The following is a 23,364-nucleotide window of genomic DNA, read 5'->3' on the forward strand; positions in this document are numbered from 1 at the left end:
TGTCGATAAATGTCTCACCAAAAATTAAAAAAAAAAAGGAAAAAATCAATGCTTTTATCTAAAGTTGTTTTTCATTAAGAAATAAGCAGAAATTGTTTTAAAATTTTTTTATTGAGATGCTCATTTTAAAAATTAATTAAACCCAATCATTATTCTAAAAAAGCATTCCTATTACTTATTAATTTCTCGTTAGAATAATTACATTTACATAAGCTTATACTTTTATTTTAATTAAAAAATTAGGATATAAATGTGCGTGTTTTTTAACGCGGTTCTAATATTTATTTAATAGAATCCAGGATTAAGTTTCTTTCTTTCCTTAAAGAAAAATAGTTGTTTAAATAATTTTGATGGACATATCAGGAAACGTACTTCCTAAAAATAATTCCCTGCTAATGTCGGTGTATTATCATTTACAGAGAAAAGGAGGAAACATTTAACATTTAGAAAACATTGGCGAAAATTGTCTGGTAAATGTTTTCTAACGCACTTTTTCCCCTTATTTATCTTAAATGCGGCTTATTAAGTCTATGTTTAAATCTTCGTCGGTGATTTACATGGCTCTAATGTTAAATCATTACGTATTAATTGTAATTAATTTTTAAAAAATCGAAGTAAGAGGGTTTTCTATGAAAAAAATAATTATTTTATGAGTAATAACATATAATAAAAATGCAAATATATACCCAGAATATTTAAAAATATAGCATATATAATTAAAATAAAAAAATAAAGTTACATTTAAAAAATTTTTAAATTCATTTATTTTAAAATTAAACATATTTTTTAAAGAAGCGCCATCTGAAGTAATTAAATTGAAATTAAAAAGAAAAATATATAAATAATAAATATTTTTCTTTATATATTAAATATTTTAATTATTATTAATATGTAAAACGTAAAAAAAGAAACTTTGGTATATCGTAATAATAATATCGATAAAATAACGTTTTTGTATAAAAGAACTTTTTTTTTTTTCAAATTTTTATTAACTTTACGTTTGACGTCACGACGGCCTATCGACCAATAGCGGTTACTTTTAAATATCGCCATCTAGCGTCGACGAGAGAAGTTATTTGTTTTTGGAGGGATTTGTGGAGAAGGGGAATTGGTGTAGGCATTTCCGCCTGTGGACGAGCTATGCAGGCCAGACTGGCTGGTCACCTGCCTCTTGTGATGTGGAGTAAGCTCACCATCCACTTCTTATTGTTTTCAGGTGAGAGAAAGCTTTAAATCTTCCTCTGAGATGGCGGTTGGTTGACAAATGATTCAATCGAATTTAAAAGGACTTACTGTAGTTGTATTTCGTCTGCTTCTATAGTTTATTGATTAGTACGAGGCGGAAGTATTGTCATGCTGGGTATTTATACTAGTATCCTCGTCATCTTCCGCTTCGATAGCTCTAATTTTTATACAATAAATTGATTTTTCACACGCTAATGCATTTTTTACACGTAACTCTGTCTAATAAGCAGTCATTACGTCAGTTTAGCGGAACTTTTTTTTAAGTAAAGATTTGTCTTATTTATTTAGAAAAAGATCAAAAATTTTATTAACGAATAATAGGTAATAAATTCGATAGGTTTCAATATATTTATTTCATAAAATGAAGTTTTTCTCCATCCTATACGCAACTGCATCGAAAACAAACATTCTTGAGAATCTCTCGGTCCTTTGACGTCATTCATGTGACAAATTCTGTACATTCTGATTTCTTGACATTTTGTCATGAATATTTAAACGATTTAATTCTGATTGATTGTATTGCTTTTGCTTGCTATAATCAAATTTCTGTTATCGAATTACGTAACAATTCTATGCAAATTATGGCAATCCATTTAATATTTAATTATGGAGAAATAATATATATTTTGTATTATTATTATTATTTATTCTTTCGTGAATATATAAGGATTTAATATATGCAAATAGCTTCGCTCCGTATTTATATATAATGATATAAATTTGTCCTATATACTTTTAAGACGCAAAATGTTTTCTTGTTTTATTTTTAAATCATTGAATTTTGTATTATTTAAATTTGTAGCATTACATTATTATTAGCATAATTAGTTTAATATTCTACTCTCTTGGCCATTTTATATGCCATAATTTTTTCTTAATATAAATTTTTTTTCATATTTAAAAAAGGGGGAAAACTATATTAAAAGTGACTGAAATTTTTCATTCTTATTTAATAGAATATTACAAACTGTTTTATAAAATATATGATAAATTCCAGAGGAATTCTATTTATAGTAAAGGAATAGTCAAGAATAAATGCTGGGAAGTTGATTGAAACACTTAATCGAATGAAGTAAAGTATTGATTTGGTGTTAAAGTTATATAGATTTAGAAGTTAATAGAATCGATATAAGAGAAAAATATATAGAAACTGACTTATTAAAATATGAGAATATAAACGAACGATTTCAAATAAGCGATCGTAATTCTGTTATGTAATGTAAGTAGAATAAAATATCCCTTTATGGCCATCTTTAATTTGTATCCATTTATGACCAGCAGAAAAGTCCCCAAAATTTTTCTATTGATTTACATAGAACGCGGACCTCTGATATGTGCCATCTCCAATATGTGAACATATGTTTTTGGTCTCTTTCATACAAATCAACCTATGATATATGACCATTTGCACAAGTCTAGGCATGCACTTATTTCAAATGAAACTTTTTGCCTTATTCAGGTGTTTCTTTGTTCTGTTTCCAGGAATGTTGTTATGATTATCACTAACCAACGAAATGTAACTTTTCCATGATAATAACGAGATTATAGTGGCTGCAGCTTCGTTTGCAACTTGCATTCGTTAATAGAACCGTAAACAACCACAAATTCCAGCACAAATTCTTTAATAAATAACGTTTCGACCTTATTCAAACGTCTTCATTAGGCTTCGTTGCTCCGAATACCTTGCGCTTTACCTTGTCTTCAGATATTTAAAGTAATATAGCCTGATGAAAGTCTTTGAATAAGGTTGGAAACGTTATTTATTAAAGAATTTATGGTTGTTTACGGCATGTATACGATCCAGTTTCTGCATTTAATTCTTGAATTCGTTTTGGACCTTTTATTCTTCATATATGTTCATCCATTAAAGATTTTCAGCACTTTTTCTGGATAAAAATATTTTCAGGTAATCATAATTGCTTACTGTTCGTTTTCATAAAAAAATTACAGTATTAGCTAGTTGTTACAGTATTATAAAATATAAAAGTTAAAATAAAATTAAAATATTGAAATAAAAGTTATAAATGACAGTCTGTTTTTTTAACAATCTCTCATATGTGGTGAGGAATTACTGTATGTATAATTGTTACTTTTGAGGAAGAGTCATATAAAGAAGATTACACAATTACACCTATCTGTATTTTATGGTGTAATTTTTATGTTGGCTTCAATAAAAAATAATAATTGATTTAATTACGATATAGTTTATACGATAAATAACGAAGATAAATAGATTGATTTTATAGAATTTCCTGTAAAATAGTTAAATTTATTGGTGTTCTTATTATCTAATTCTATGATGTCAGATTATTAACACAAAGTTTACAAGTTTGTAACATTGCTTGTCAGTTTTTGTGATGTTTGATTCGGAAACTGCTTTCAACTAAACAATAAAGCGTAACTTTTTTGGATTGGATTGAAATCCCATTGGGAGTTCGAAGTAGCGAACAATTCTTTTTCTTTAGTTAAAAGCAACATTTAGGCGTGACAGAGAAATCGAATTGACTGCCTGTTCCAGTCCTTATAAATCTTAATTGTGATTAAATACCATTAAAATAATCTATTATATATTATATAATATATATATAATTACGCAACGTTAAGTTTTTACTGTTTTTAAGGTTTTTAAAAATTATACAAAATATATATAATATATTTATTCATATTTATTCTATTAGGTTATACATGGTGCATAGAGACAATACATTCTAAAAATATTTTTTAATAGTGTCAAAAACTATTATATGAATTTTATTCAGTTTGAAATTAGTTCATTTTAACGTCATAATAATGAAAAGAATTAAATTGGATTTTTTCGTAAGAATTTCACGACATTAAGAGCAGAATGCATTGCGTCTGGCCTCAATTTTTCCCATTATGCAGATATTTCATACGCAATAACGTTGGCCAGTTTAGATGAAGGGGGGGGAAGTTCAGACACGAACTATTTTTAAAAAAATCTCACGAAAACCCGGATCGAATTTAAATCCGGATCTTCAGAACGGTAGAACTACTACTTATCGTGCTTAAGAATTAGATTTATTTACCGACAAATAAATTATAAATAGCTTACTAGATAATGATCATTTAAATTTTAAGTTAAATGTAAACTATTTTAACATTTTTTATATATAAATTTAATTGATTTTGGATAAAATAATTGATTTAAAATAATGTTTTTTTATTTATTTGACTACATTCCTTCATTTCATTTAATATTAATTCTCTATTGTAAACTTTCTAACAATGGGAAATTTTATTCATTTTCTTTTAATGAAGAATTAATAGCAAAATAAAAATAAAAAAAAAATACATTTTGTAAAATATAAAATGAGAGGTGTTGAAATTGTAGATATGTTCCAACATCATCAACGAATTCGGAAAAAAATCTATTATCTGGACATCTGTCGTTGTAGATAGCCATTCACTTCCTGCTCCTCTTCATCCGTAGAATCTTCATTGTTAGCTTGGACGAGAAGAAAAGAATTATTGATGAGCCCCTCTCCCTAGTCGAGGGAAGGACCTAATATCCAGGGATATGACTCAGAGATGAACCATACTTATTTTACATTAATATAAACACCATTAACTTGATTTTACGATGGAATTTTGACTATATAGATAATAGAAAATTAAATTTCAATCATAATTCACTTGTATTGCTGAGTACAGTTCATATTATGCGATGATAAAGTTCAAGAAAAAATATATAGGAATAAAAATAGAAGAAATTGTAATCTTTAAAAAGAAAAAAAGTGACATATAAAATTTAAATTATACAAGTGAAATTTATTAATATGGGCATAAAAATTGAATATTTGAAAATTAAACACACATTTTTTTGACGTGAGAGTAAATAATTTATCGATAGAAAGTCGTCTGAATTAATTGAAAATTTTTGAATATTTCGTATGAAGATCGAATGGCAAATTTAATGCATGAAATAATTGGAAATTTAGATTAGCATATTTTCATATTAATTTACAGCTTTATTTGTTGAAAATTTATTACTTTAATAAATTCAAAAATATATTTAAAAAATCCATGAAACGTTTCAGAAATATCAGTTAAATTTTTTATTCTATTAAAAGTTATCTCAAAGCGTATCTTAAAAATATTGAAATAGTAAAACAATGATTTAATGCAATTAATAATAAAAACCATCATTATCAACGTCTCAGTATTTAAATTTTGAAAATATTTCCTTTGAATATTAAAACAATTAATAAATAACAACAATTTAACATATCACTTTGTGTTTTTCAATTAAGGATTTCTTTTCTTTTATAACATTTTTTCAGTTTTTTTTTACTGAAATCAAGTTACATCAACTCTACTGGAATTCATTAATTAAAAAAATGTTTTTATAATTGCGAAAATAATTTTTAATTACAATTAATTAGTGGTTTACATAATGAGTAATTAATTATTGCTCTTTTCGATGTTCCGAAAGTATCAAATGCTCCTTTTTAAAATAATTCCTCGCCTTGTTACTCGTTAACGAATCTCAACATAAGACGAGAATAAATAAGTATTGCTTATCCTGCAAATATATTGCAAACAATGATTGTATTTTATTTTATAATTTAATACTTCTGAAATATAAAGCCATATAATCATTATATATATTGATATAATTTTGTTTCTATTAATGTTTTAATATTCGAATTTATCCCGAGTATAATGTAGCCTATTGAACTATATTAGGGATTTGGAGAAAGTTTTAGGGGCTATTCGAAAATTACCATAAAAATTAAAAATTTAGGATTATTTTAACGACTTCAAGTTATTAAAGCAGTACCGAAATATTTTTCTGTTTAAGAATTATTATGAATTATTATTATTGTGAAGAATTAATGAATTTTTATAAAAGTTCTGTCTATTAATGAAGGGTTATTAGCATATGATCAAAATTGGATTAGAAGTTAGTAATAGCATTTGTACCAAAGGAAATTTCCAGATGAATGGATCGCTTGATGATTAATTATTCTACGATGACAGCTTTTTATTTAATTAATAAAATGTAAATAATTTATGTTGGTATAAATGTTTTAATTTCATTTTATTAGACACAGAGTTTAGTTGTAAAAATATATGTTTTTAATTTTACATCGGAAAGATCCTTTCGCATCCGGAACTTTTTGGTTTACAATCATTTGTTGCGAATTGAACTATAGAGAACAATTTTAATTACATACTGCCACAGCACTTCTATTGCCCAACTTCTGAAGCTAACATTTTGTCAGTATCAAAAGTGGGTTTCCCTAAAATATTTAACTTTTCAAAAACAGCATATCATCCAATAGTGGAACAGGGTGATACACGACTGAACAATGATATTCCACCTTCGAACATGAGGATTTCAGGCAAAATAAAATGTGAATATTATGCACATTTTGTAAAAAGTTTAAAACTATCATTCTTGATTATCAAATCATTACAAAATGATTTGAGAACCAAAGGAATGGCACTCATTTGACAATATTAAAATTTTTAATACGTAATATCCACTTTTCACTTAAACGCAAGCTACACATGCTAATAATAAAATGTTTTTATATAATATTAGCCGACTTTGGCATGACCAACAAAAGAGATATTAAATAGAAAAAGGTCGCTGATAGTGCATCAAGGATGAAGTAACTACAGGTATTGGCGTTAACAGTTTGGTAAATATGTCATTTATGTCAACTAAATAGTTCGTTGGTATTTACAATCATATATTAAAAGAACACTTTTTCTTGCGAAATATGAGACAAGTTCGTCATAAGGTTAAGATTCATCCTGTATTTTTACTTATGGAATATTTTGGCGATGGCATTTTGAAGATCACTAGCCACCTAGAAAACTTATTTAATAATGTAAATATAACGCTTAATAATGATTAAATTTCAAATGGTACAAGGCTGATGAAAGCATGTTGCAACATAAACAATATCTGTTCCATCAGTGGGCACATTTCGAATACCGGACGCGCACGGTAGTGTGAATGTGCAATTTTTGCTACGCGATACGGACAAAATTTGCGATTTGACAACATGATAGGAACTTACATTCACTCCAATAAACATATTTCTTCACGTCTAATCTCAACTGAAATGCTGCAAATGACGCTGACTGAGAATCTTACGAGTATCGCACTAAGAGGACTTTTTTTCTATATCAATTGTGTATTCGGTCAGACCCACAATGGAGACGATCGTGTGGGGAGGGAGGGGTCTGACCTATCCGGCACTGATCGCCCGTGAAAATTTCCTGGGAGTTTGTTGGTCGTCTGGATTCGATCTCAGGTTTTCTAGAGTCTCTTACCCGCATTGACCATCCGATCATCTTGTAATTTTATATATTATAAATATATTTATAATATAACTTAAATTTCTGTTACAGTCATATATATTTTTTTACCAATCCCTTTTTGCTCACCACTGGCAGAGATAATTAAAAAAAAACTGAACGCTGATAGTTGGCCACGAGTTTGTGCCTCACCAACGACTGGCCACGTTGAGTTTTCTGGTATCTAACACCTAAACAGAAGTCAGTTTCCCCATAGTAAGTCCTCCCGAGAGTCAGATCTTTGGCAGATCGCTTATGCGTTGTGTTACCTTATCTCAGCATTCTACTCGAACATCTTTTTATTTAATTTCTAATAATTACAATATTCAGTATTGGAATATCAATTTAATTATTAAACAACTAAAGAGGAAACATATGAAATTTATTTGGAAATTCGTGAGAAAAATGAATGCTATGATTAGATGAGAACACCATCATGATATTAATAAAGTTAATTGTAAAAATTATCGTAGTTATTAAGGTTGAAAACGATGTATTGTTCAGTAGTTTATTTATTAAGTATTGAACAAGTGCCGTGTAATGTCTAATAAAACACATCTATAAAATTCTTTAGAGTAATCGAGTAACAAAGTGCGATATCTAATTTACTACTTGTAAAGAGAAATGAGTACCTAATAACGAGTTCTTAGTAACGATTAGTGAGCAAAGAGTAAAGTACCATGTATTCCAGTACCGATTCCTATGCACTGTTCCTATGTTGGTTCTGCCATCTTTGTTCTTTAATAGTGTTCTTGGAACAAATGTGCCTGTTCAAGGACAAATGTGGCAGAACCAAATGTGGTCCATTATAGACTAAAAATATATGTTAGCGCACAAACATTTAGGTGAAATTGCTAAATGGAGAATAAGTTATTAAAATGTAATGTAATGCAAAGATTTCAAATGCGAGAAAAACTCTCGCATTTGAAATCTTGTTTGATGTACAGAAAGTGTTACAAACAATGAACGAAGCAGAAACGCCATTCATATGAACACACTTCATAAACGCAAGAGCATTTTCTTCGCATTTTTCACAGAGATCATATCATGTTCGAAGCAAAACGTTAATGATGTTTTGAATAATGTGGGCCTTCCTGACGAATATCTACATTAGAAAAATGCGTTGCATATCGGATTTTTTTTATCTCGGTGCCGAGAACGGAAAATAGACGAGCGATTGTAAACACAGAAAGTAATCTTAGTGTGAAAATTTGATGATTGTTGCGAAATATCTCTTAAATGTATTGACCATGCATGACACTTGAATTTTTGTGCGTCAGTATATCTTTTTAAAATCTTTCGGAAAGACCAAGTTTGGTTTTGTCATCTTTGTCTCCGAAGTGTCCGTTCCTTTTTAGAACTAACGGTTTTGCATATCCCTATTATTAATAATTTTTATAATTAAATGACCTGGTGTTATTTTATATAGTGTTTGCAATTTCCTCAAATCAAAAGAATTGGAGAAATGTATAACTATATTGGGTAATAATTTTTCCTTTATAAGAATTGCAGATATGATTGTAATTCTAAATATTTAAAAATAAAAGAAAACAATAAAAAAAACAATGATAAAATTTTCCATGTGCATATCGAATTTTCTCGCTTTTGAATTGTATTTTTGTCGCATTTCTTGGCATGTTTCTGTAATTAATTTCACATTAAAAGAACTTTTATAATTTTTTTCTTTTCTTCCTTATCTTAATTACGAATTTCTGCACATTATTTATCATTGACTTTCTCATATTAATTTTTATGTTATTAATATTTAGTTTTGGTATTATTATTGTTTATATATTCTTAAACATTCAGTTTTATTACATAGGTTTCCTTTTAATCCGAACTTACTCTTTCACTCACAACGTCTTACATGTAGTTAATAAAATGAAATTTCCAATTCTTTCGTAATATTTAAATGATTAAAATATGCTTAACCAAATTAAATTTATTCACATTTTTTAAGATGAAAGCTTATTAAATTGAAAAAACGAAGACAAATATAGTTTACTATATGTTTTTATTTTACATAATTTTATTTTATTTCGTCGAATCAGACTAAATTGAGTAGCGCTTATAAAAAATTTTAAGTTTTTGTATTTTAAATCTTGAAAAAAACTTGGCTAAAAAAGAAAAATCTTTTATAAGACATTAAATCTTCTCTAAGCCATTAAAATTGTTCGGTTGTAGAAAAAAAAATTTATAAACTTTTTGAAATGCACTTACGATTCGATTACATTTTGTTCAAGAATCGATAGATTGATGATAACCTCATTATAGAATACATTAAAAAAAATCTATAAATAAAATACGAAGAGATTCAAATCTAGCGATAGCGACAGGAGTGTAAAGCTATCGTTAGAGCAAAATGTTTGCGGAATAAACCATATATTATGCATCGTAAAAGAAATTTAAAATAAGTAAGATGATATTCACCTATGTATCCGACATCGGTTTGATAACACAATTAGTTTTTGGCAGAAAGAGAGAAAAATTTTTCTCTCTTTCAGCCAAAAACTAATTGGATTCTGTATTTTTTGTTCTCTAGCTCGTAAAAGTTCGTCTAAATAAATGATATAATCGAAAATATCACAAAAAATTATTTCTCTTTTTTGCAGATAATAATCATAGTTTACAAAAGGCTCAGGCGTACGAAAATAACGACCTCCGAGATAGCTTTCTTCTTTGATTTGTAATTTAAGGGCATTGTGCAGACTTTTATTCGACATAATTCTGTGTAGAAATTTAATGTATGTTGAATAATACTACGTGAACTTTGATTCCTGTAAATTTGTATCCAACTTTATTGCTCAGGCATGTTCAAACTCAAGTGTTTAGAAGGCAGATGTGTTTCTAATCGATAGTATAATGCATTGTAATTGTAAGGATATAAGTATTATTATACATATCTTTCAATATTGAGAATAATATAAATGTTTTTCAGGTTTTGAATGTTTCTCGTTGACATTTCTACTAACCTATCTTGAAATGTTATTTACAATTGCAGTTTTTTAATCACCTATAAACCAGTTTCGAAGAATTGAAAAATGTCTTTCCAGATAATTGCAGAAAATCTTTAGTAAAGTTTAAAAAAAATTGCATTAACATAAAGATACATGTAATTTGTTTGTAATTTTGTTTTTAAACAGTATTATTTTCATATTATCGTTGGGGTGAGCAGTATTATCATTGTATCGTGAACGAATGAAATCTAAGTAAACGATGATCAATTACTAAATTAACATTAAAAAGATAAATTTTAGTGTTTCATAATTTAAATTTATAAATTAAGAAATTAAATACAGCCAAACCTCTGAACAACGACTACTGACGAAACATAAAAAATGGCCGTTGTTGGAGGTTCTACTGTATATTCTTTTGTTTATAAATTCTACATTAAAAGTATTAATATTTCCCCAAGAAATAAAATTGTTTTTTATAATCCCTCTTAGATCCGTTTTTATATCAATGACCACTTTATAAGAAATTGATAATTGTCCTATCATTTGAAAAATGTATCAGATGCGATTATCTGTAACAGCGTGTATTTTGATGAATCAAAGTTTGATGAGCATTTGTCATGTTCGAAATTGGAATTATTGAACAACCGTGATATTTGATATTTTCTGGATTTATGATATTTATAATGTTATAAATTCTTTTATAGGCCTAGCAGGAGTTTCATTTCTGCAGAATTTGACCTATTTCTGTAAATTGTAATACTTTAGATGAGTGTGTGGTGGATATTTATTTGGATTCTGGAGCAAATTTCTTACTGAATAATTCTATGTTTTATAATTATTTGTATAAAATAATTAGTTTAAATAGTATAAGAGTAAGTTAGGGAGATAATTAGAATAAATACAAAGTATATAAATTGTGAATCGCCTTCGTTTTCAGTCGTCATTTCTGAAAAACTATTGATTGTTTCTGTAATTTAAAAAATATCTTTTTTTAGAAACATTGAATTGGATACGATACCTTTCAATTACAGATAAATCCAGGCTTTGTTGAAATTTGATTTTACTATTCTTCAAAACAACATTTTATGAAATTGCTTCGAGTGTCGTAAATTTCATTCTGTTACGCTCTTGTTATTAGAAAGGGCTTACGTTTTTCTTAGTAACAACAACACGTTAAATGAAGAAAAGGAGTTTCTTTATCACCTATAAAGTGTTCAAAAGTTAAATAACTCGAGTAAAATCCTCTTACAAATATCTATGACCAATTTGTTTATGAAAAAAAGTCGTATGTCTATTTTCATTTCTTGCTCTCTCAGTGTATACAATTAGAAGAGTCTAAGAGTATCGAAATATTTTTAATCATTTGACATTTCGTGGTGATTTTAAAATTTGTACACGCTTTTACGTCAATAATCCAGCTTTTTCTATACAGATTTTCTATCTTTCCTGTGTAAATTGGTTAACAGAACACTGTCTCAACGTTAACTGTAGAAAGTTGGGCTTGATTTCAAGCATTGAAGATTCACGTCTGGAACAAATCAAACCTTGAGAATACATTTCTCTCTGTATAAAACCGACCGATTAGACAATATTATCATTGATTTGAGCCAGAAGATGAGTGATTTTATTCCGTATAAATTTTAAATTGATTCTGAGACAACATAGAGAAATATAATCTCTGATATTAGAAATCTTTGCTTTATAAACAATTAGAATGTACTCCAAAACTTCGGAAAATGAATACGGAAAGCTTTCAAAAGTATTATCAATAAAATTCTGGGAAATAATAAGGAAACAGAACATGAAAATACCATAAATAACATGTTATATGGATTCATAGCACTGGTTGCAACATGGATCTGAAATTACAATTATAATAAACTGTAATAGCACAGAAACATACAATATATGTGTACTGTACCTGTACATGTATAATAAATATTTTACTTCAATAAATATTTTAAAAGTTTAATATTTTATTCGTATTTTATCAAAAATAATTATGATCAAAATATTATATTTTTATCAAATTAACATCAGATATTAACATTTAACAGATTTATTGATTAACTCATTTCTCATTCAATACGAATTTTATAGAATTTCTTCAAAATTAGAAATTTAGTTTTTAAGTAATACAATTTTCATTTCTTTTCGAGTTTTCCAAGAGCACGCTTCCATCATTGTGATATCGATTAACTTGGGATAACAAATCTATCATATCGTGTCATATTTTGATATACTTAATTATCTGAAATTGGATGTTTTTGGCATTGGATGACGTTGTTTTGACTAGACGTTTTGTAACTATTTATTGATTTTAATATAAATTTCAGATGACTGAGGGGTTTAAGTAGTCATCCTACCTCTCTGAGTGGTCCGGGATCAATTCTGGGCGGTCGGAAAACCCCGGATTTTACTTGGTCCAATCCATTTACGTAGGACCTTATCTCTCCCCACTCTGTCACTGTTATTGTGGGCTTGCAACAGATGCGAACAAAAGCTTTCCTAGTGTCTACAGGACGGAAAAAACCGCTCAAAAAATACACGAATCTCGATAATATATTTTTACTTCAATTAAAATTGTTAATTCAATGATTAATTAAAATAAAATCGCAATTATATTATTATATTTAGTCTTAAGTTATGACTTTTTTTAATTCTTCCTCATTCTCATTATTGAGAAATCTTATAGTTATTTTTTAAAATCTGTATTTGAACGTTTAATTTTCAATTTAGTTAATATCGTTATAGCAGAATATATGCAATTTGATTAAAGGAATGGAACTGCAATAGCCACGAAAGCAGATAAAACAGCATAAATATTCCGAATAAGACTTTATGGTGTATCTCAGTAACTTATTTTCCAAAGATCTGTTTCTTTTTTCTAAAAGTGCAGAGATAAAATGTTCATTCTACAGAAGAATATATCTTGATTCTCTTTCAAAACATATTTTTCTTTCTGCTTACTGTATTAGTGTATAAACAAATAGTTTCGGTAATAAAATAAAAAAAAAAATTTGCTGATAATTTTTTATTACATATATAATATAAATAAGAGATAAATGTAATTTAATAATAAAAGTTAAAAACAGTAGAAATTTTTAATAAAAATACACAAAATAAAAAAATTAAAAATAACGATTTATATTCTATTCTAATTTTCTTAATTTTAATTAATTAATATTTTTATTTTGAATACATCAAACTTTTATTTTTTTAATGTAAAAATGGTGAATTTTAACTCTTAAAAAAACCAAAGATTGATCCATCGTCATCAGCTCTAAATTCCCAAAAGTAAAATTATTAGTCATAAACTGAAAAGCATTTGGTAAATACGTAATATTTAAAATATGATAGATTATGACCTTAATCTTCAATAACTAGAGTCTAATCTTTAATGAAATCAATCGAAAGTAGTTTATATTTTAAAATGTTGATTCGATATCAGTATATAATATGGACAAATATAAAAAATATGTGTAAATAATTTATAGAATTTATGTATCAATTAAAAAAAAAAGAACTAAAGCTTGCTTTGAAATATTGAAAACTTTAAGCAAGCTCAATAAATAATGATAAGTATTGCAAAGTATTATTTACGAAGGAAAATAACATTGTAAATAAATATATATAGGCTACATGTAATAACTTGTTTTGTGACTTCGGTGGGAGAATTTGGATATTTTGTCAATAACATTCTGTCATATTTAAATTTTAATTTCTTCTGATATCTACGCATCAGTTTCGTTTCAATTTTGTTTAGTAGTTTTCAATGTGTTCTCAGATTACGACGATCAAATTATTTTGATAGCTAAACAAATCTGTTACTATATAGTACTGTATTTTTAACAAATTTTTAAATTATCATCAAATTACTTTTTCTTTATTAGTTTGGTTTTTTAAATGAATGTTTTTAATTGAAATAATTTGATATTATAAGCATTACTTCACAAAGCAACCGTTAAAACTATGCTCAAATAATTAAACTTACAAGATATAGTAGACTACCTATGCACACTTTTGATCAATCTGTTTCTCTCAACGTTGGTTTTATTCTAAAATATTTTGTAGGAAAAGATGATTAGATTAGTTTTAACTAATCTTCACCATTAATATTATCAAAACGAGTACTAATTTTGAGAGCCATATGATCGTAACTAAAGTATCCCTTTCTATTCAGCGTTGTATAGAAATAGATCTACATTTAGCAGTCCAAATGGAACCAAATCTGATATGGTAACATTTCGAGACATGTGAAAGACATTTTCGTAAAATTAATGTGTTCTTCATTCAAAAAGTGTAAAACCTGAAGACAATGAACGGCGTGTTCCGACAAGATGATGACCATCATAGCCGATAAGAATGACATTCAACAGTTGTGACCACTTTTATATCTTAAACCTGGCTGCAACACATGCGATTAAGCAAAAGAAACTGCTTCTTCGATGCTTGCAGCACTAAAAGTGCCACAGTGATGAATTTTGGTACTTATTTTACAGAAATGTCTTCCGCACATCCTGAAATGTCACTATACCAGATTTGACTGCATTGGGACTGCCAAGTATCTCTCCAGACAACGTTAAACAGGGGTACTTTTTACGATCACTTGGCATTTTATATCAATCTTTTAAAATAATTTTTAGTTTAACATTGTAAAATGAATGAAAATATAAATTAACTAAATAAAATTAAATAAATTACTACTAAATAAAATTAAAATATATCAAAACTAAAGCTTTATTTATTTTTTTCTTTTTTAATTTAAAAACATAAAAACAAAGCAATTTAATTTAAAAACTTGCCGACAATTAATTGCATCATAGTTTTTAATCCTGGATTAAAAACTATAATGCAATCCTAATTAGATCCTGGAAAAACACTTTCAAGATTTCTGTCATAAATATTAAATTGTTTTCCCTCATCATGTAATGAATTAATTTTAGTTATCATTCTAAATTAGAATGCAGCGCGTTATCATCTTTCGACTGTAGATGATGATGATTCATTTTCTTAATAAGAAATTAAGTAATAAATTATTAAACTGATATGATTGTGCACAGGAACATGACTTATAAATTTATATACGTTTATTTCTTGCATCAAAGCTTTTATATTCAAAAAAATATAAAAGCTTTGATGCAAGCTTTGATGCTTTTATATTTCAAAAAAAGGAACGTAAGATTCACTTCCACGAATTGAATTGATCAAAGGTAGAGACGATTCTATGTACTGTACTGTACGTCTGTAGAGAACTTTTGTTGCTAAAGAAAATAATATTACGGATGGCCATCAGAATAACTGCAATTTCTTTTTCGAAAAAATATTACTGTAGCCAACATTTTTCTGTTTTATATTGGACTTATAATTAGTTTTATAAATGATTTTTATTAAAATACTGATTTGTTGACAATAAAAATATAAATATCTTTCAACTTTGGCTGCAAACTTTATATTCACTTTTAAATCTTGAAAATAAAATAGCTCCGCGTGAAATTAATCGACCAAATGTAATTTTTAAAATGGTTTTACCGAATGAAGTACGCAAAAGTAATAGAAATCCAGTAAGAACAGAAAGAGTAACGATTAGCTAGGTTAATAAATGGAACCGGGGACAGGCGACAAAGATGTAACAATAGAAATGGAATTATTTTGACTTAATTTACATTATTGCTTAATTAATAACCGATAACGAGAACGAATGTACAGATTTAATAACAAAGAAAAGGCAAGAAATTAATGTTTTGTGATAAATATAATACGAGAAAGTATAATAAATAAATGAAAAGTTATAACACAATGCAGAATGTTTAATATTCTGTAATTTATTTTATTAAACATTTGAATTGACTCCCGTTCGGAACCGTCTTTTACCGATTACATGCATTTTACAAAGATTGCAGTCTGAGAACTTTTCTAATTACATACACATTTTAAATGATAATTCTCTAAATTCGTATCATTACGATCGAACAAGATATTGGAAAACTCTCAATAAGTAAAGGCGCTGAATCTGCAATTCACAATAATAGAAAGACTTGGAATAAATTGAGATTTTCTTTTTCTTTATTTTAAATATCAGAAGTCAACATTCCTGCCAATTTAGCACGAATGCGGCTTATTACTTTTCACGATTTTTAAAAATATTACTTTTCTCGCAACGTATTATTTAATGTAGTATTTTTAACGTTACAATTATAATATTTTACTTAATGCGAGAACTGTGCCGCGAAGGCTTCTTTCAATAAAATAACTCATTGCTGATTAGCAGAGGTCTGGCTTTTCTCTTGGGGAACCTACCGAAATTAGAGTATTAGATTCCCTCCCATCTAATCTTCTTCGCCGGAATTTTTTCCATTTATTTATTTTATTAAATGATGAAAATAAATGATAACCCTATACGACTTTTCCATTTGGTATATTTTAGGACAACACAATGTAATTACACTAATACTAAAACGAAATATTAAACAAATCTACGGCAAATAAACTTTGAAATTCAATTAGAATGTTATGTAATATATTTTATTCGAATATTATTATAATCTTTCACTATAAGATCGATGTTCATATTATAATCTATTCATGCTTTAATTCTCTTCTAAGTTAAGATTTCAAATTGATAAAATATAGAACTTGATTTATTTTTAAATCGTAAGAATTATTCAATATATTATAGGATTTGATATTTAATACGTTGTTTACGACAAGATTTCCTTTTACATTATTATAAGGCTTTGCATAATATTCCTATTTCGTAACGCAATTTTATTCCATAATATTTCAATAAAGAATAGAATTTGAAAACGAATTCGTGCACTTAGACTCGTTGTAATCCTAAACTATAATATATAACAAGTAATTATTTATGTGTAAAAATTCGAAAAAAAGAGAAGTTTTAAAGTTATCTATTGTATTTTTATGAATGGAATTCAATATATTTATATATATTTCTTACGTAAGATTCGTGTATGTTGTAATCTGTTATTAAAGATTCGTTGATATATTAATTGTCTGCGACCTAGAAATGGCTGTCGAGGAGATTATTGTATTGTTTGAACAATAAAATAATGACTCATTTTACAAATCGTAAACACGTTTTTATAAGTTTGACATTTGAATAAAAATGATTAAATTAAAGAATGTTAATTTGTAATTTTTATATTAATTTTTCCGATGTAGTACGATAGACGTTTTCAGAAAATATATTATTAATTAGTTTTAATTTATGTAATTTATTTCATTTCTTTCTGAGTTGACTTTTAAATGAAATTCATGCGGTTTTTGTACGCTTCGTGAACAGTTTTTTTTTTAACGTTACAGAAATAATATTCTGCCGGAGTAATTATCAAATACGTCAAATTTATGTATTCGTAACGAGAAATTCATTGCGTTTTTAAATTTTATTATATATTTTCGTAATTTTTTGTACTGATGACACACGTCTGTAAATTTGATTGTGGTGTTTTAAAAATAATTTTCTGTCATAATTTCGTGAAGGATCATAAACGACATTGTTTTAATTAACCATTTTAATATAAGATATAATTGAATAATTAAGAAGAGCACGAGTCGGATGAACGTTTCCTTATTTTCCCCTACGTAAACAAATCTTTCGGTAGAAATAACGTCAGAATGACGTCACGAAGGCCCCAGCTGTTTCCATGACAACCGGAAAAGGTAAGAAGTACAATATCGAGATCGATTTTGAAGAATTTCTAGTTAAAATTCAACAATTTTATCAAACAAAAGAAATTTACCAGATGTACGTACCCTGTATACGTCAAAGTTTATTATTACTCCATATATATCTTTTAATAAAGTGCTATCGATTGACGTAATAATTTAGTCGGCGAGACAAGCATCCGACATACTCTTGGATAATGTCCAGATTGATATCAAAGAGTGGAAAAGTGCCAAGCATTGCTCCAATTACAAAAATAATCGTATTTAATTGATGGAAACAATATTTATTGCGTATGATTTTGTTATTAGTCGACAAATTTTAATTATCTGAAAGAAAAATGGAATAATTAATTTCCAGAATTCACGAAAAATATGCAATTATTTTCGGATTAACGAAAGGAAGAAATGTCTGCAATTTGTTAGCAATAGACATTTTACAGACTTTATTTGTTTTTGAAGCTCTAAAAAATCGATTTGTTTCTCGATTCGAATCGATTTACAGATTCAAAAATATCGAGTCTTTTTTTTTTTTAAATTAAAATTTCTCCATTTATTAATATTATTGAGAGTAAGATGTAAACGATTTTATCCAGATTGGACAGGATTTTTTATTTATTCATTTATTTATTATAGAAACTGAAGAATTAAATGTTATTAAAGCGAGTTATATGTACCTATTATTGATTATATCGGGTGAAGATTCCACATATTACGACAGTTTCTTCTGATTTTGCTTCAGGAGTGTTTATTGTCATTTTTATCGTTAGCGCGATGTTATCTTGTACCTTGTATTGTCTTTTCTATTTTTATTTCTCTTGTCGTGTTCTCTTTACCTTTTCATCCGTCAGATATATATTTTCTTTCTTTATTCTATTGTATTGCGATTGTCCTTTTTTCTTCTTAACTCTCGACCTTTTCTTCTCACTGAGTACACAAAATAACATTTTATTATGCGCTTTTAAATTGTATGAATATTTAATTGTCCAAAAGTTCAAAATAGATTCACTTAATTCAAATTTATGTTATATTAAGAATTAAAAAAAACGCTTTAAAACTCGGTCTTGATAATTTAAGAACATCGTAAAATTGAATTTTCAGGAATTTGCCGGATTATAAAGATTTCGTGGGTAGATTTTCGGAATAAGAAAATCCTATTTTTAATATAAGCATACAGTTGATAGAAAAAGGTATTTAAAAATAATTTAGAACCTTAATTTAATGAAATATATACCGTTTTCTTATTAGTATATATTTGTTTTCCGACCTTCTATCCTTGTATATACATCGATAGAAGGTCGAGAAACATAATACCTTTACTCACAATACACATCCATTCATAGCTTTAAGAACTTCATAATATTAAAATATTGATCTTGAATACGGGGAGGGTGGAGTGTAGACGTGGATTTTGAAAAGCGCAATAATCTGTGGAGATTTTACTCTCTCATAATCTACTAATTGCATTTGATGTATTTGTCTGCCCACTCACAGACGAACAAGTTCTATGTAGAAATCGCACTCTTCCTTTTTATCTGATTTGGCGTCAACCACAATTCTTACATTTTTAATACTTTAATATCGGTGATGAAGATGTCAAAGATTAGTTTATTATACAAAAAGATTAACGTTAATAAAAGATATTTTTATTTAAAATAATATATAAAATATTTTATTTTGTATGTTAATTTTTTCGCTCGATTTAAAATCGATAAATTTTCTACAATTTAATAATGAAGTTGCTTAAAAACATATTAAGCTATCTTTTATTATTATTATTTTATCTATCGATGTTTTTAAAACAATGTAAAATTTTTTACAATAAGTGGGTGGACTTTTATAGATTATTTTGATAACGTATTTATTCACACGAATATCGATTTATGTATTTAAATTAGACTTTTTCTAGGTCTGCGGTTATTTTTCCCTTTCTGGCATTTTATATGTTGTAATAAGGCATTCGTGTGTGATGTCTCTTCGTCTTATTTATCTTCTTTATCAAGAATGCATTCTGCTGGTTTCTTATTTCTAACATAAAAACAATCTTTAAATCTATGAAAATAAATCTGTTTTCAACCGTTGTCACGTATACGATTTTAAATAGATGGAATTATTTAGCTTGGATTTTCTCCAAAAGTCATGAAATTCGACTTAAGTTCTTCTCTTAACAATTATTCTGAAATCTTATTTTAAGGAATTTTACGGTATAAAATCATCCTGAAAATGTTTACATATATAAAAAATTTCAAAGTATATGAATCCTCAACTTCTCTTAAACTTATAATTATACGAAATATTATATAACGTAACATAATTCGAAACACGAGGGGTCAAAGGTCAAAAGAAAAACATCTGCCCAGACTACACGATTTTATTCACTCCAAGGTTATTTAATTTTTGAATCACGATCGAAAGTTAAAATCGTTTTATTTTTAGTTTTGCTAGGATATAACGAAGATAACGTAAGATAATAAAAATTCGAGAGAGAGAGGAAAAAAATAAAAAATTTATCCATTTAAATAAATAAAAATGCGTAACTTTTATTATTACATTTTCTAAATGAATAACATTTCTCATCAGAGAGAAAATTAGTTTTAAAATATCCTCATTTCTCAGCCTTACTTTAGTGACATTCTTCCAATAAGTTTAAATATATTTCGATCAATGGACGTAGTGAATAGTTAAGGAACTATTTTCCAGCCGAATGAAATGAAATAAATCACATTATCGCAACCATCTCTTAGTTATTCTTTAACCATTTAACGGAGACATTCTGACACGCAATGGCACTATTCATTAATATTTAGGATGGGTTTCAAAATATTCTTCTTGCAAAACGACTCATAAAACTTACATAACTGTCCTACAGCGAAATTTATATAAATGGCCAATAGAAATTCATCGTATAATTTTTATATGACTTCCATTTGTAAATAACGTTTTTCAGTTTGCAGAATGCGCCCAACTCTACGATATTTAACGAATGTTTACTGTTGTCTTTTTTTTTTCCATCTGGCAGAGGTATTGTGTGTGGCAGTAAAAGACATTCGTTTACTATCCGACAGCAATAAGACGGAATATGCACTGCACGGGGAGGGTGCAACTCTAACTTGCGACTATGTTATCGAGGGAGAAGCGGAGAAGGTGACGTCCGTCAGATGGAACAAAAACGGTCGCGACGTGTATGTTTGGAAATGGAACCAACCACCGACTGCCTATGGAGTATTCGAGGGTCGAGTGGACTTAAACAACAACTCACCCGGAACAATTTACATCACTAAAGTACATATGGAGATGGAAGGAGAATATACCTGTAAAGTTCAGACAAACATTAAATCTGCAGAATACGATTTCTACTTTACTGTTATTGTGGGTGAGTATTATGAATTATTAACAAAATAACTTTCGGACGATCGATCGATCGCGGATCAATATACCCTTTTAAATATACGATTTATTGATTTTTCGCTTTGCCGTAGATTCGTGTAAAGAGAACGACTGGGAAACTCACACGGATATGATAACGTGCACGGAGCGAGTATCCATGAAATGTCGTGGAATGTTTCCTAAACCATCACCCGCCTGTGGAATATATAACGAACTGACCGGAAGTTACTTGATCAGCTTGACATTCGATAGGGTTATGGTTTCCGATAACGGAACATACGACATCACTTTTTCCAAATGGTTCAACGTTCGCGATTGGTTGAATTACACAGATATATCCTTCCGTTGTTATGTCATAGTTCTAGGAACTAAGTGGAGAAACGGAATACGTCACAAATTATTTGGTGGTAAGTAGAAAGTAAAATCCTTAAATTCGACTTGTATTTTAAACATCGATGTTTTGTAGAGAAGAGCGATTGTAAGGCGCAACATTTTTGTTTTCCTCTTAGATCCGGGATGTCTGTCGTATCCTCCGGTGATCGAAAATGGTTACTTCAATATATCTGAAGAAACTAGTTGTTGGGGGATGCCTAGAGAAGGGGCCACTGCCACTTATCATTGCCTGAATGGATTCAATCTGATCGGAAACCCAGTTCTAAAATGCAGAAACGGAACGTGGTCGACGAAAACGACAGCTTCTGAATGGAAGAAACCGCAATGCAGTACGAAATTTATTTAATAAAATACAGTTATTTGATTAAATATTCGTGTTATTCAAATCAAATTACTTTTGTTCAGGTAACGGACGAGCATCTTTTCCGACCTCGAATGTCATAACCGTGGTATTTGCTGTGATAATTCTGGTTCTAGTGACGTAACATCGCCAATAAAAATCCGACAAGACAAGTACAGGCGGCTCACACGTCACAGTTTGAAGTGCCGACGTCATAGAGGGTCGTGTGATCGTAATTCCGGTTTTGCAGGAAGAAATCGTAATCGGTCGATAAGGGACCCACAACAGATGTTTTATTCGACGTTAAACGATTCAGGAATTAAAATAAGATTTTCTTTAATTTGATTAACAAAAAAAATTGAAAATGTCATTGTTTAATGACTAGGAATGAGTAAAATCTATGATTATTATTATTATATTTGTTTATAATTAATATATACATATATTTATAGTAAATATTTGGGTTTATATGCAAAGGTGAAGTTTATCGATCACGAGGATTATTATTAATTTAAATATCATAAAATAGTTTAAAGCAAATAGCAGACTTTTTCTGTTGTTTGTGTATATTGTAAATAAATCATGTAAAAATGTATATTGAATGTAAAAATGCAATATATAAATATATATAATATAATGTATGCATAATATATAAAACGTTACTTTCTACTCTAAATAGTTTTTGGGAAATTTCTTTTTAATTTTTTGAAATTAGAATTCAATTTCCATTCCAAATTGTGTCATATATTTGCCTTCCATGTTTTATCAACAATTTCTGGTTTTGTGAAGCGATCCCGTCACGATATACTCTGGTTCTACGTTTCCTACAATTTCCTGTCTGTGAAACTAATGAAAATGGGAACAAATGGCAATATTTAACTGCCCGAAAGCACGTGATTGAAAAGTATTCAATTATTTATAAAACTTTGTTGGAGTTAGACAATCCTCACTTCGGTGATGAAAAATGAAATAAAATTTTATTTTAAAAACTTGTTGTTTATTTATTTCCTTTTCTCAAAGCCATTT

The 23,364-nt window shown here is 28.0% G+C and overlaps 1 protein-coding gene across 1 annotated transcript; it reads left to right on the plus strand.

The window, feature by feature from the left end:
- The first annotated feature begins 1,075 nt into the window (after positions 1 to 1,075).
- LOC136988808 (uncharacterized) lies at positions 1,076 to 23,327 on the plus strand. The gene is made up of 5 exons (XM_067286771.1): positions 1,076 to 1,216; positions 21,238 to 21,591; positions 21,698 to 22,012; positions 22,115 to 22,327; positions 22,404 to 23,327. The coding sequence occupies exons 1-5, from the start codon at positions 1,141 to 1,143 to the stop codon at positions 22,481 to 22,483; spliced, it is 1,038 nt and encodes a 345-aa protein (XP_067142872.1). The 5' UTR covers positions 1,076 to 1,140; the 3' UTR covers positions 22,484 to 23,327.
- The last annotated feature ends 37 nt before the right edge of the window (positions 23,328 to 23,364 follow it).

The sequence above is a fragment of the Centruroides vittatus genome, unplaced genomic scaffold, assembly GCF_030686945.1.
Source record: "Centruroides vittatus isolate TY-2023 unplaced genomic scaffold, ASM3068694v2 scaffold_386, whole genome shotgun sequence".
Lineage (NCBI taxonomy): Eukaryota > Metazoa > Arthropoda > Arachnida > Scorpiones > Buthidae > Centruroides > Centruroides vittatus.